This window comes from Jaculus jaculus, chromosome 10 (genome assembly GCF_020740685.1).
Source record: "Jaculus jaculus isolate mJacJac1 chromosome 10, mJacJac1.mat.Y.cur, whole genome shotgun sequence".
Taxonomy (NCBI): domain Eukaryota; kingdom Metazoa; phylum Chordata; class Mammalia; order Rodentia; family Dipodidae; genus Jaculus; species Jaculus jaculus.
In genome coordinates, this window is record NC_059111.1 from 113,738,827 (window position 1) to 113,752,379 (window position 13,553).

Sequence of the window (13,553 nt, forward strand, 5' to 3'; positions counted from 1 at the left end):
GGAGTCCAGCTGTACTGGCTGGAGGCCCTGGGGTGCCAGTTCTCTCTCATTAAAAAAAATCACCACCACTGCCCTCACCGTCAGCAGCATTAACAATGACGGGCCTTGCTGTAAGTCTATAGGTCATAAACCATGTGCACTTCATCACAACCCTCAGAAGGGGTGATATTTATTCTTCCAGATTTACAGATGAGATGGGTCAGCGAAGGCACGAGGTGGTCACTTCCCCTTGTTTCCTTCTCCTCAGTGATGGGCCCACCTGCTCCTCTATCTGCTTCTTGCCAGTAACCAAACACCCCCTTCTGAGCCCTCTAGAGCTACTTACGTCACTTGTCACACAATGCGTTATGTTCCACCCCTGCGTGCTCCTGCTGGCTCCTCCTCAGAAGTAAGTTCCCGGGGCCAGGGTCCCTGTGCCCTTCACCCTTCTGAGCTGTTCACGGATCCTCAGAGCCAATGGCTGTGTGCAGCCAGCATCCACCACGCACGTGAGACAGCCCGTCCTGGGCAGAGGTTCGGGGGACACCCTGGTGTCCAGTGTGGTCTGCTTCACTGGTACCTAGCTTTGCTCCTTCTTCTAGACCCTGGGCTGCCCGAGAAGAGGCCCCCTCTGTGTCACTCATGTGTGACCAGCATCAACCTGGTGTCTGCCAAACACTGGGCATCGTGAGAGGGCCTCCTCAAAGCCAGGCCTCAGTTTTCCATGCGCCTAGGAGCCAGACATTGTCCTGGGGCTGGGTGCAGACATGAGGAAGCCCTAGGCACTGGGAAATCAGGATCTCCACGGACCCCCAGTGTGTGTGTGTGTGTGTGTGTGTGTGTGTGTGTGTGTGTGTGTGTGTGTGTGTGGTGGGCTGTCCAGAGAGGACCAATGTGCAGGGCTGCAGCGCCCTCTTGTGCCCAGGCTGCACTCAGCACCCTGGGGTGTGTGGGAGATTTTCACAAGGGTGTTTTCATGGTGTATGCTAGATAGCCCTTGGGTCCCTGCCGTGCGCAAGGCTGGGGAGAGCCTGACTCTACAGCACGCTCTGCCCCGCTAGCTGCGTGCACTGCGTCAGATGGCCTCGTCTGTGACGTGGGGGTGGCTTGTCTCCTGGGGATTCGCAAAGAAGTCCCGGGCCCAGTTGCCAGCACTCCGTATTTGCTGGGTCAGCCCTGTGGGCTACGGAAGGAGGGGCCCCACCGCCAGCCCTGCAGGTGCCTGTCCCAGCACTTACGCGTGGGGCGTCAGGTCTCTTGGGGTCCCCTCCCACCCGAGCCCCTCCAAGGCAGTGTCTTGCCCTCTGTCCTACCTCAGCTCCCAGCTCATCGCCTGAGCAGCACGGATGGGTGAGGGGAGGGCCATGGTCAGCGTGGGGGAGAGCTAGCTGGCAGCTGGCAGAGCGGCCTCTCCCTGGAAGCGTAGCCCTGCACTGAGCCGTACACCGGGCACGACTTCACTTTTTCAGAGAGGTGGGTTTCCTTTTCCATGATAAGTTATTTCATGTGAATTTAATTTGCGGTAATGAATACATGCTTTCAGCTTACTGAAAGAAATATCAGTATGTAAAACTAGCAGGACACATGGCTGTCTTTAAAGGAGGGGACAGGAGCTCAGCTGATAACACACAGGACCAGAGGCCGGACGAGGCTCTGATCTGCAGGGAAACATGGTGGTGATCATGTGTTAAGAGGCGTTGTCATTCGAAGAAAAGCCTGATTAAGACAACAAAGTATTTCATTCACACTAACCAGGAAAGACTCACTGAACTGTGGTAAGTCTTATTTAATAGACATTTTAGAAAAAGAAACAATGGCTTCAGCACTATCTGCTGAAATTGCTTCCTGCTGAAAGGAAAGTCCCCATCCAGCTAAAGACTTTGGGATGGAGCTGTTGAGAAAGAGAACTGAGGGGGGAGGAAAGGAAAAGGAGGAAAAGAAATGGATGGGAAGAAAAGAGAGGGTACATGAGGGAAAGGGGAAAGAGAAGGAAAGAAGGAAGGAAGGAAGGAAGGAAGGGGAAAAGAATGGAGGGGAGAGAAAATAAGAAAGAAGGTAAAGATGAAGAAGGGCTGACTTTAAATTTTAACATGCGATGGACACCTTTAAGTGTGTCTGAGAGGGGATGGGTTATAGTGGGCTTTAAAAAATATTTATTTATTTATTTGACAGAAAGAGGGAGAGAGAGAGAATGGGTGCGCCAGGGCCTCCAGCCACTGCAAATGAACTCCAGACACATGCGCCACCTTGTGCATCTGACAAACATGAGTCCTGGGGAATCGAACCTGAGTCCTTTGGCTTTGCAGGCAAAAGCCTTTACCACTAAGCCATACCCCCAACCCAATAGTGTGGCTTTTATATCTCTATAATAGCTGATAAAAGTAGTATCCATTATCATTTCAGGGTTTTAAGAGCTAGCTCAATTGGTAAAGTGTTTGCCTTGTAAGCATAAGGACCTGAGCTTGATCCCAGAATCCACATGAAAAGGCCAGACAGGGCTGGGAAGATGGCTCGGTAACGACCTGGGTTCAATTCCACAGTTTCCACATAAAGTCAGACGCGCAAAGCGGCACATGAGTCTTGAGTTCGTTTGTAGTGGCTAGAGGCCCTGGCATGTCCATTCTCTCTCTCTTCTCTCTGTTTCTCTCTGCTTTCCCAAACAAACAAACAAGCAAGCAAACAAACAACTGTGCCAGGCATGGTGGTGTGTGTTTGTAATGCCAGCACTGGGGAGATGGAGACAGGAGGATCCTTGGGGTTCACTGGCCTTCCAGTCTAAGAGCTTCAGGCCAATGAGAGACCCTGTCCTAATACAGTGACTGGCAACCAAGGAATAATATCTAAGTGTATCCTCTGTCGCCCACATGCATGCCCCCCGCCACAGGAACACCCCTGACATGCACACCTTATGGAAGTACACACCATCGTTCCGAATGGAACCAAGTAACACAGGCATCAAACTTCTTGTCCCCATAGTTATGCCCACGCGGTGATGTCTAAAACAACGTCTGTGACTGGTGGTCGTGGGGTCTTCCTATTACTATCCATTTGGCTCAGTGTGGACTTAGAGTGCTGAGCTATGAAGTGAATGGCTTTCAAAATGTACTTAGAGGGCTGGAGGACAGCTTAGAGGTTGAGGTTAAGGCACTTGCCTGTGAAGCTTAAGAACCCATGTTGACTCTCCAAATCCCACATAAGCCAGACACACAAGGTAACACATGCAATTGCAGTGGCTGGAGGCCCTGGCACAACAATTCTCTCCCTCTCCCCACTTTCTTTTCTCTCTCTCTCTCTCTCTCTCATAAAAAAGGTACTTAGAGCTCTAGGTGGTCACTCAGCAACTACTGACACTTCCTTAGGGGAGGAAAACACGTAGTGGGAGGGAAAGCAGCTGACGCTTAACCAGACGCCCCTGCTGGGCTTGTTCGAATGTGAGCCCATGGGGCCCTGTGCCTCATGCCCGTTGGAGGAAAGCTGCTGTCCCACAGGGGCCCTCTGCTGTGGAAAGTTGCTTCATAAGACTCTTGTCCTTCCCTAGTTCATCTTCCAAGCCTCTCCCCTCTCCTCTAGATTCATTCTGTTCCTAGGGTGACTGTAGCATGTGACTGTTCTGTACCTGATTTTTAAAAAAATATTATTTAATTAAATAATAGTTTATTTAAGAAAGAGAGACATAAAGAGGCAGATAGAAAGAATGGGTACGCCATGGCCTCTGGCCACTGCAAACAAACTACAGTTGCACGTGCCACCTTGTGCAACTGGCTTACATGGGTATTGGGGAATCAAACCTGGATCGCCTTTACTGCTAAGCCATCTCTGCAGCCCTATACTTGATTTTTCACATCATTGCACTACACAAGTTTCAGCCTCATCCTTGAAAGGTGCTTAGAAAACTTCTGGGTGCTGATGAGGGATGGACACCCTATTCCTTGTGAGACCCTGAAAATCCCCTAAGTAATGAGCCTGGAGCCCTGGCCCTTTATCAATAATGATCACAGAACACCAGCTCACAAAATAATCACCCACAACCCTGACCCATCAAATAATGACTGAAGAATTTCACCTCTGTGACCAGATAACGGGAAGGTATCAAGAACATGGGTCCAGGGTGTTGGGATTGCCACAGCAAATCAGTATCCTTACCAGGAAGCACTTTTTAATGTGGGGCACTGACCAGAAAGACACAGCTCCTGTAATTTCTAGAAGGGAAAACACTGGGACATGAAGACAGATACTGTCTCTAGAGCTACGTTCTTGCGGCCTAATTTCACCCTCGTGATTCACTATTTCAATATGAATCTCTCAATACTGACACAAGTGGTGGACACCACTCTTCTACGGTCCTCAGCATCCCTGATGAGCTCAAGGTCAGCTCGAGTCACTCCCAGTCTTTACGGCTTTCTACCTGATGCCCATCAAACCAACAGATCTTCTGAATATAGAAGCATGACCTTGACCTTAGTTTTCTGCCATTTCCTTAGAGCACCTTGGACTAGCTTTTATTTTTTTTGTCCCTTCTTGTACTAGGTGCCAATGCACAGAATTTCAGTCATCAGCTACTGTACTGGCCAGAGCAAAATGAGCAGAATGATGTCACAGAGTGGTGGCCAGCTAGTGCACTGAGCAGGACACGGGTGGAGAGCACGGTGCTGCAGAGCGCCTGCTCGGTGGTTGGGCCCTGACTCTACGTCAACTTTCTGCGCTCCTGGGATACAGCGTTCAACGATCTGTGCATCTGGAGTGATGAGGTGGGGCCGTGGTGTCACCCGTCCCTGTTGGCATGGCTCTCCTCCTCAGTGGACCGGAGACCAGGCTGGTGACTGTGTCTCGGAGGTTACAGATACACCAGTGAGAGGCAAAGAAGGGGTCTGTGGAGCGCCATAGGCACCAGGAAGCATTCGCGACTGCTGTAGCTTGTCTCAAAGTTCTTGATCATTGAAGCTAATTGGTAAGAGGCTGTGACTTGGACCAACATCCCCCAATTCACAACTTGCACATTTTCTGTTCATCAAGATGGTCTTAGCAAATGTCATACTTGTCTCGACACTCACAACATGTCACCTTGATGCCTTGCCTGTGGAACATGGCTTCCCACTCCAGTTGAATGCTGGCCGTACCTCGCGATGGGGCAAGGGTAGAAAGCCTTGACCACCAGCCTCAAGGGCTCCACATTTTTCATTTTCTATCCTCCTCTTGCCTAGTGTCTCCTATCAGCCCAGGATCTTGTGACAAAATCGATTGAAAACAGGGAAGAAGGACTGGGAAAACAGTCATCTTTGGATGAGTAGATGGGAATGTCAGAGCGCAGGAAGCTTCCCAAATATGTTGTGCCAATCAAGTGGCCCTCAAAATATTTACACACGTGCCCATTGATTACTGATCCTCTCACTTTGGGTCAGAGAAGCTGCTCCTTTGGAAATATGGTGACTGCTGGGGAGATTCAAAACTCGTCAAAGTAAAAAGCAGTGGCAGTTGAGTGTTCAGCCCTGAAGGGGGCATCTCTAGCATACCCCCCCCCCCCAAGGCTCAGGGAACGCTGTGGAGGAGGTGGCAGAAATAATATGCGAGACACAAGATGGGAAGGAGTGCTTTGGAACGTTGTCTTCTGGATATGAAGTGGCTGTTACATTCATGACTTCATAGCAGTTGTCATTTACATAAGACCTGTATGGTATTGGACCCATCAACATGCCATCATGGATGGTGGAAAAGGGCCAAAAAAGACATTAAAATAGAAGAGGGGTGAGTTGGAAAGAAGGGGTTCAGTGGAAGAGGGATGGGGGACAAATGAAAGTAACATGAGGGGATTATGATCAAGATGCAATATGTATATGTATGAAAGTTGTCAATAAAAGAGTTGTTTAAAAAAGAAGATGGGGGCTGAAGAGATGTCTTAGCGGTGAAGGCACTTGACTGCAAAGCTCAAGGACCCAGGCTGGATTGCTTAGGACCCACGTAAGCCAGATGCACAAGGTGGAGCATGCTTTCTGGAGTTTGTTTGCAGCTGCTGGAGGTCCTAGCACACCCACTCTCCCCCTCAAATAAAAATAAAATAAAATATTAAAAAAATAAGATGGGGGCTGGGGAGATAGCTCAACGGTTAAAGCACTTGCCTACAAAGCCCAAGGACTGAGGTTTAATTCCAAAGTGCCCTCATAAAGCCAGAGGCACTAGGTGGCACATGTGCCTGGAATTCGTTTGCAGTGGCTGGCATACCCATTCTCTTTCTATTTCTACTTCTTTCTCTCCTAAATAAAATATTAAATAAATTAACCCAATAAAATATCAAATTTAAATAAAATATTTAAAAAAGAAGATGGCTGAAAAAAAAAAAAAGCACCTCATTGAACCAGAGGCATTGAGAAAGTCTTCCCAGGCTCCTTCTGTGACTGCACATGGCCTTGCTTGTCACTGAGGTCGAATTTCCCTGTGACTTCTTCCATCTGTCCAGCTGCTACAGCAGAGCCAGCAGATAGGTGGCACAAGCCACAGATCCTTATTTCCCAGGGTGCTGGAAGCAGGAGAGGCTGTCGTCCCAGCTTGTCTCCCTGCGGCAGGAGGCGGTGGGCTCCACACCCTTTCTCCACGAGTGTCTCTTCTTGTGCTCCTGCCTCCACACGCACGCGTGGCCCCCGGTACTCTCCTGTCCAGGAGGGTCCAGGATCACAGTGTCCAGATCCCTGCAGATGCTGTCCCCAGGACCCTGGGGAGGAGATGGCAAGGGGGGTGGCTGTCGCTCAGAGCTGTGGCCACCCAAGTGCAGCTTCCCTGCTTTGACGGCTGTTCACCCCGCAAGCTCCATGGCCCGCCTCCTGACGGGCAACGTGGAAGGCGACAGCCTGGGGAGCAGGCTGGGACTCACCCCACCTTGGCCACGGAGCCCCACGGCCCACGCCAGCTCAGGCTCCTGGTCTCAGCTGCCCTTGCCCTGCCCAATGTTCCAGATCTCAGAGCTGTGAAACATCACCACTTCTGTTCCTCACACACTTGACTTAGCCAAGTGTGCCACTGATGTCTGTCTTTGTTTTTCACCCTCGGTGTGATCACTCACATTTACTTTTCAAACTTCTTCGTGGTTCCTGACAGTTGGCTCCGTCCCCAGGGGTCCAGTGGTACCATGCACCTCTCATTTCCGTATTTCTTCTACCGTTCAGTGCCGGGGACGTCCCTGTGCACAAAACCACTTCAGGAAGCAGAGGGTGCTCCCTCCAACCAAGAGCACAGTCCGGCGGGGGTTTCCAGGCAAAGCAATGGGGAACAGGAAGGCCCGTCGCACCCACGGTAAGAGCAGCAGGAGCGAGAGGAATGGATGGTTCCTCAGACAGAAGGCATCGTTTACTTCTCATGGACATCAGGCCATGGCCTCTCTTCTCGTGGAGGGTACACCATCACTGCGTTCTAGGGCATCACACCAGCCTAGTGACGGGGATGGTGCCCACCACAGGGGTGAGAAGTTCTTTGCCATGGAGGTGTTGTCTGAGGAGCAGGGACTCGCGGGTGCGCGGCTGAGGCCTGGCCTTGCTTAGGAAGAGGCTGCCATCTTCTGAAGCAGTCTTGAAACTCCCGCTAGAGACGTCAGCCTGCCTCAGTGCCCCTCCCTGTCCTTGGTACACACAGCCTCCAAGGGAATGGCTCCGGATGTCGGGGAGAGTGAACAGATGTTCACACAAGCACACTGGCAGTGCTCCAAGGAGCCTCAAGCCTCGTTTTAAACATCCTCTTGGACAAATCTAAACTTTAAAAGGGCAGCCAAGGTTAATGCCTCAGAAACTCGGCGTGAGGGCTCTCCAGAGGGCCAGGCGGCTCACAGCACCAGAGCATTCGGTTAGGAATTTACTGCCGGGAAGGGAAGACACCCCGTGTGCTCAAAGCTGATGATGCTTTTGTCATGACACAGGATATTTATTATTTTTCTAGGTCTAGGCGCACTCACAGTTTACCATGAGTTACTAGAAGTAACTGGACGCAAGCAGTGTCTGGAAGTCCCACATTGGGTCAGGATTTAGACCCATACTTTTTAAGTTCAGCCAAGACCCAGCCATGGGCCTTCCAGGCCATTTCCTCTCCACTCTGAATGGATGGCTGGTTCAATGTCCTATGCCCTGGACACGCTTGGTCACCTGTGGGACGCTAACCTACTAGCTTGTGCCTGGGACCCAGGGATTCTAGTGAGCTTGGTGAGGTCTGAGAATGCCCACTCACACCCAGGAGGCATGCGCTTGGCTCACGCATGACACTGACCGTCTCCAGCCACAGCCCTGACTGCTGTATCCTGAGTTGGTTGTTTTGTCACTGGTTACCAAAGTCCTGATGGCAGCCACCATCGCCACTATAGAGACGCAGACATCCGGTGCTCCCTGAGTGATCACGATGTGTTAGGCATGCAGAGAATCCCTTCACATGCCTTATTACCATAATCCTCACAACAGCCTCCTGACAGGGGCTCGACTAGACCCCGCCCCCATCCTGGTATTTGTAATGGGGTCCTGAGCATTTAGGACGGTTAGCCCCCGTCACTGAGATAGTAAGTTTTGGAGCCCAGAGCTAAGCAGGTCTGTCCAGTGTATCCTCCTTAGTGCTCCATTACTGTGACCCCGTCTCTCTCGAGTGTGATGGCTGCCTGGTGCTGGGGACACAGGCTCCCAATGATGGTTTGGTAATAGGAGGAACAGTAATCAGGATGGAGTCATTTCAAGCAGGGTAAGAACATTTTATCTTAATTCAGCGTGAGAAAGCATGTCTGAAACTGATTGCTAGGTCTGTGGCTGAGCGCTAACTGGGCTTCCTCAGGCACAACCCAACATGGAGTGGTAGAGGGTGGAGGTCCCCAAGCACGGTGGGTCTGTCCACACCGATTGTCCTTTCTTACCCAGAACAGGAAGTGAGAGCAAAAGTCCTACCCTTGGCTACAGGAGAAAAGTGCAATTTTGAAAACATAAATCAGTGTCATTGTAAAACAGTGTGGGTCCCATTTTCCCAGCAACATTTAGATTTTCTTAGAAACAGGATTGGTCGAGTCCTTTGAGGACTGTGAAGGGCAATAAGTCATGTTTTTAGGATGCAGTTTAAAGAGAAAACACGAGATTCTGTAGACAGGCCGTGGCTCTGACATCAGGTTCTATAGTCTATCTTCTGGTGCCATACCTCCCTTGACCTCAGTGACCTCCTGTGACACGTGGTCCCTCTCTGAGATGATTCCTCTCTTGACCTCAGTGTCTCCTGTGACACGTGGTCCCTCTCTGAGATGATCCCTCCCTTGACCTCAGTGACCTCCTGTGACACATGGTCCCTCTCTGCAGTGATCCTTCCCTTGACCTCAGTGTCTCCTGTGATACATATTCACTTTGCAGTGATCTCAGAAGATCCAGATCCTTGAGACTTCTTTGGTTAAGACCATATTTATAACTCACCTTCTTATGGGTTCATACTTTATCTCTTCATAAGGTAAAAATGCAAAAATCTTCATTGCAACCAACATGAGACCCACCCAACTCTCTTGTGTATTCTGACTGAAGTGAATAAAAAATTTTTATGTTTGGGAGAAATTAATGATTTAGGTAACAGGTGCATGGGTTTGTTTTCTGCAACTTTGTATAAGCTCGATTCTTGCTATGCAAGAAGAATTGACCTTGATATTGTATTAGTTTTCTAGATAGCCCAAGTTCATCCCCGTGTAAGAGAACTCCCCCATATGGCTCACAGATGCTATTCTTTCATGGACTGTGGAAGATAACCAGCTTAGCAAGGAGACACCTCATGCTATGTAGATGAGGAGTGACTACGCTCCTGCCTCTCGAGCAGTGGCCCTGGCCGCACGTCTCACCACGGTCAGCTGCAATCCCACCGTGCCGGCCCCGCCCGCCCCCAGTGCTCCTGCCTGTGCACCTCAGCATACCGCAGTCCTGTGGGGTGACGGGGCTCACCTTCACACTGGAGGGTGAAGAAGTCCGAGTTGTGGCTGAAGGAAGCGCTGAAGTAGGTACAGTTCTCCACCAAGTCACAGGACAGGCACTGCCTGTTGAAGGTGCCCACCGTGTTGGCACTGTGAAAGCAAAGAGCACAACAGAGGTGAGGGTGCATGAGCAGAGGGCAGGTCCCTAACGCTCTCACGACTGGCACCCCTCCTGTGAAGCTGCCCAGTAGACCCTGGTGCTAATCTCCCCTCCATCTTCCCACAGCAATCCCTAACTCCAGTTCCCAGAAGCCCTCTGAATGTACACTTCCCTCCCACTCTGGAGACCTCTCAGCCCTTCTGCTCCTGAATGGTGGCTGCCTGGCTGTCCATGGGGTGGCATGCAGGGTGAGACCAGGATGTGGTTGTGCATCGTGTAGCCATGGGTGCTATGACCTTAGATGGTGGTGGATACTATTACCAACTGTGGATGTGGGTACCATTACCCAGTATGTCCTGGCACTATCCCTGGGTTGGTCATGCTATTACTTAGAAGGGTCATGGGAATATCACCTAGCACAGCCATGGGTACTATTACTTAGTATAATCATGGGGATACCACCTAGTGCAGCTATGGGTGCTATCACTTAGTATCACCCAGTATGGTAATGATACCATATGTGTTTGTGGGCACCATCACATAGTTCAATCATAGCACTATCACTTGGCATGGTCACAGTATTCCAATGTGTGGTCATGGGTGCTATCCAGTGCTGTTGTGGTACCATCACCCACTGTGGTCATGGGTGACCCTAGATATGGTCTCTCTCCAGGATTTGGAGCATGCCCCCTATATGGCACCTTCTTTGAGATCATGGACTTAAGACCGGGTGGCAAGTGCTCAGCTGACCTCTTCTCCCCTTGGCTACTGTTTGATTCCCAATCTAGGTGACTCCCCAAGAAAATACTTGGACATATGAGCAAGGAAAGGCTGGTTTGTCACCAAGAGGAGAAAATAAGTGCAGGGGTTGGGGATCCATCTGACAAAAGCAGAGAAAGGACACAAGGCCTTTTTCTGGTGACCTCAGTACTTGGTTATTTTTCTCCAGGCAAGACAGCTTCTCAGCTTTCCCTGATGCCCCCTGTCTAATGACAGTGGTGGCTCTGCCAGGCCAGGAGGGTGCTGAGTGCAGGGCACCCAGGTTACCTGTAGAGCTGGCGTCTCCGTGGCAGATCCTCTGTGCTCAGGAAGTAGCTGCCAGGAGAAAGCACACAGGGTTAGCTCCTCTGGGCACGCCTGCAAACCACCGCCAATGCTGCTCTGCCCAGAGCTCATGCCCAGAGCATGACGGGCGGTGGGGCACACCTGTGCACACACTTGGCTTGAGGTGTGTCCTGCACTGACCCTGGCCTCAGTGACCTTGGTGGGGATGGTGAGGAAGCCCATCTGTATTCAGGGGTGGGCACCAGATCTGTACCCACCTGGAGGACAGGGACCCTGGAAGACTGCTTATGAGCCATGAATATAGCCCGGCCTGCAGAATGCGCATCCGCTGATTTTCCCCTGACAGCCAGTGCTACTGTGGTCTGTGAGGCTGGGCCTCATCGGGTGCTGTGCCAGCTTGGCTTCCCCGTCTGGAGGGTGCCCAGCTTCTTCTGTTACCTATGAGCAACTGGGAGGAAGCTTAACTTCTCGTGTCTTGGCTTGACATTTTTCTTTTTTCTTCTTCTTCTTTTTTTTTAATGTGTGCATCTGTATGTGTGTTTGTTTGTTTGAGCATGTGTCTATGTGAGTTTGGGTGTGTGTATATGAGGTTAGAGGTGTGTGTATGAGTGTGTATATACGTGAGTTTGTGTGTGTCCATGTGCATGTGTATGTGAGTTTGGGTGTGCATGTTCAGATGTATGTAAGTTTACGGGTGTGTGTGTGACTTTGGGGGTGTGTGTGCATGTGTATGTGAGTTTAGGGGGCTGTTATGTGTGTGAGCTTGGGGGTGTGTGAGCTTGGAGGTGTGTGTGTGTGAGCTTGGAGGTGTGTGTGGGGGCTTGGGCATGTGTGCCATGATGCATGTGCGGAGGTCAGAGGACAACCCTGGTGTCGCTCTTCACACCCCGACTGGTTTGAAGCCGGGCTCTTTTCTGTTCATCGCTGTCTGTTCCCCAGGCCAGCTGGCTGGTGAGCCCCCTGAAGTCCCCTACTCCACCGCCCGTCTCGCCATCGCGAGAGCTGCAGTGAGAGGCTGGCTACAGCATCCAGTTCTTACATGGGCACTGGGGACCCAGATCCACCAACGCTCTAGCCTGCCGAGCCTCTTTGAAGAATGGGAATTGTCCCTGTCCCCACACAGAACCTTGTGTTCAACACAGTAATGCTGAGGACACCTTCAGCACGTGCCTAGGGCTAGCAGAAGTGGGCCCACAATGCCCGCTCAGCAACGTGCCACCTCCCAGGCCCGGGCAAGCTTTGCTCCGTCACGGTGCCATGCAGCCAAGTCGGGAGCAAGCGACACCATCTGGCAGGGACAAGGAGGTCCCTGTCCCGTGTTCTCTGGTCTATGAGCTAACGTGACCGCCCTGCAGGACATGGCCCTGGCTCTCACTCACATCTTATTCCGCTTCTCATCGTAGGACAGGATCTTGGTCACATCCCAGTCCCCGGAGGTGATGGACTGGATGTTGTCATTGCTGCTGTTGGGCTGAAATACAGAGAAGCTGTGAGGAAGGGATGGCTGGGCTTTACCTCCCACTTGTCAGCCTTAGGCCGGCCATAGCACGGTGACATATGCGTACCATCCCCCATATCCTGTCAGGCTGGCTTCCACCCAGGGTCCCCTTCTCTGGGTGCAAGCAACGGAAGTGCCATGCGGCCCTCCACCCCATCTCAGCTCCTTTGAACAAGCACCCATGCGAAGAGCCTGGGCATGGGCATGACGGGGCTTTGATATCTGTGAATCCCGTGAGTGGACTCTTCTGTCTAAGCGTCTAGAAGGAAGGCAAGTGCCAATGTGAAGAAAGAATGCAGGAAAGTAGTTGGGCTGGGACATGCTTCGTGCCACCCTCTGTCATTCATTCCCTCTAGTCCTCGCTGTCCTTGCTGGGACGGTTGGCAGTGTGGTACCGACTACCGCTCAGTTCCCGCGCAATTGCCCCATGCCCCCCCGAGTGTAGCGTTGTTACAAGACCCAGTCATGGGAGAAGAGGGTCACGGGGTCATGGCTGGTCACCCTTCTGGAGCCAAGCTGGGGGTGCTGAGGTGGGGCTGTTCTAGGCAGCAGGTACCCTGGGGCGAGTGGGGGAGCAGACGGAGCTCAACACGTGGGGCTGCAGACACACCAGTGGGTGTGGGGTCGACAGAAGACTGGCCGCGACTCTGCTTGGAGCCTCTGCCCTCGGACAGATGCCACACTGCCCCCCCCGGAAACCCAGCTATGAGCATCTGCATCCTGGGCACTGTGGGCCCTGGGGAGCAGTGGGCAGGCTCACGGCCTGAGGCCAGCACCCACAGCAGTATCTGTACGGAGTGCTGGGGTTTACCTGTGACGATGACACCGTGATGTGGTAGAACTTCCCTCGTCCCCCCTGCGGGATGGCTCTGACAAAGAAGAACTTCCGGCCATCCTTGGAGAACACAGGCTCTTCATTCTGCAGACAAGGTCAACAAAAAGCTGCAGTGGGTTGGGAA

The 13,553-nt window shown here is 51.7% G+C and overlaps 1 protein-coding gene across 3 annotated transcripts in view; it reads right to left on the reverse strand.

Annotated features, from left to right (window-relative positions):
• Dpp6 (dipeptidyl peptidase like 6) overlaps positions 1-13,553 on the reverse strand; it is an 802,942-nt gene that overhangs the window by 56,145 nt on the left and 733,244 nt on the right. For all 3 annotated transcript variants that reach the window (XM_045160238.1, XM_045160236.1, XM_045160237.1), the window contains exons 13-16: positions 13,406-13,513; positions 12,476-12,567; positions 11,079-11,126; positions 9,903-10,021 (exon numbers count right to left, since the gene is read on the reverse strand). In XM_045160238.1, coding sequence (XP_045016173.1) covers positions 9,903-10,021; positions 11,079-11,126; positions 12,476-12,567; positions 13,406-13,513 — 367 coding nt within the window. The remainder of the gene's footprint in view (positions 1-9,902; positions 10,022-11,078; positions 11,127-12,475; positions 12,568-13,405; positions 13,514-13,553) is intronic.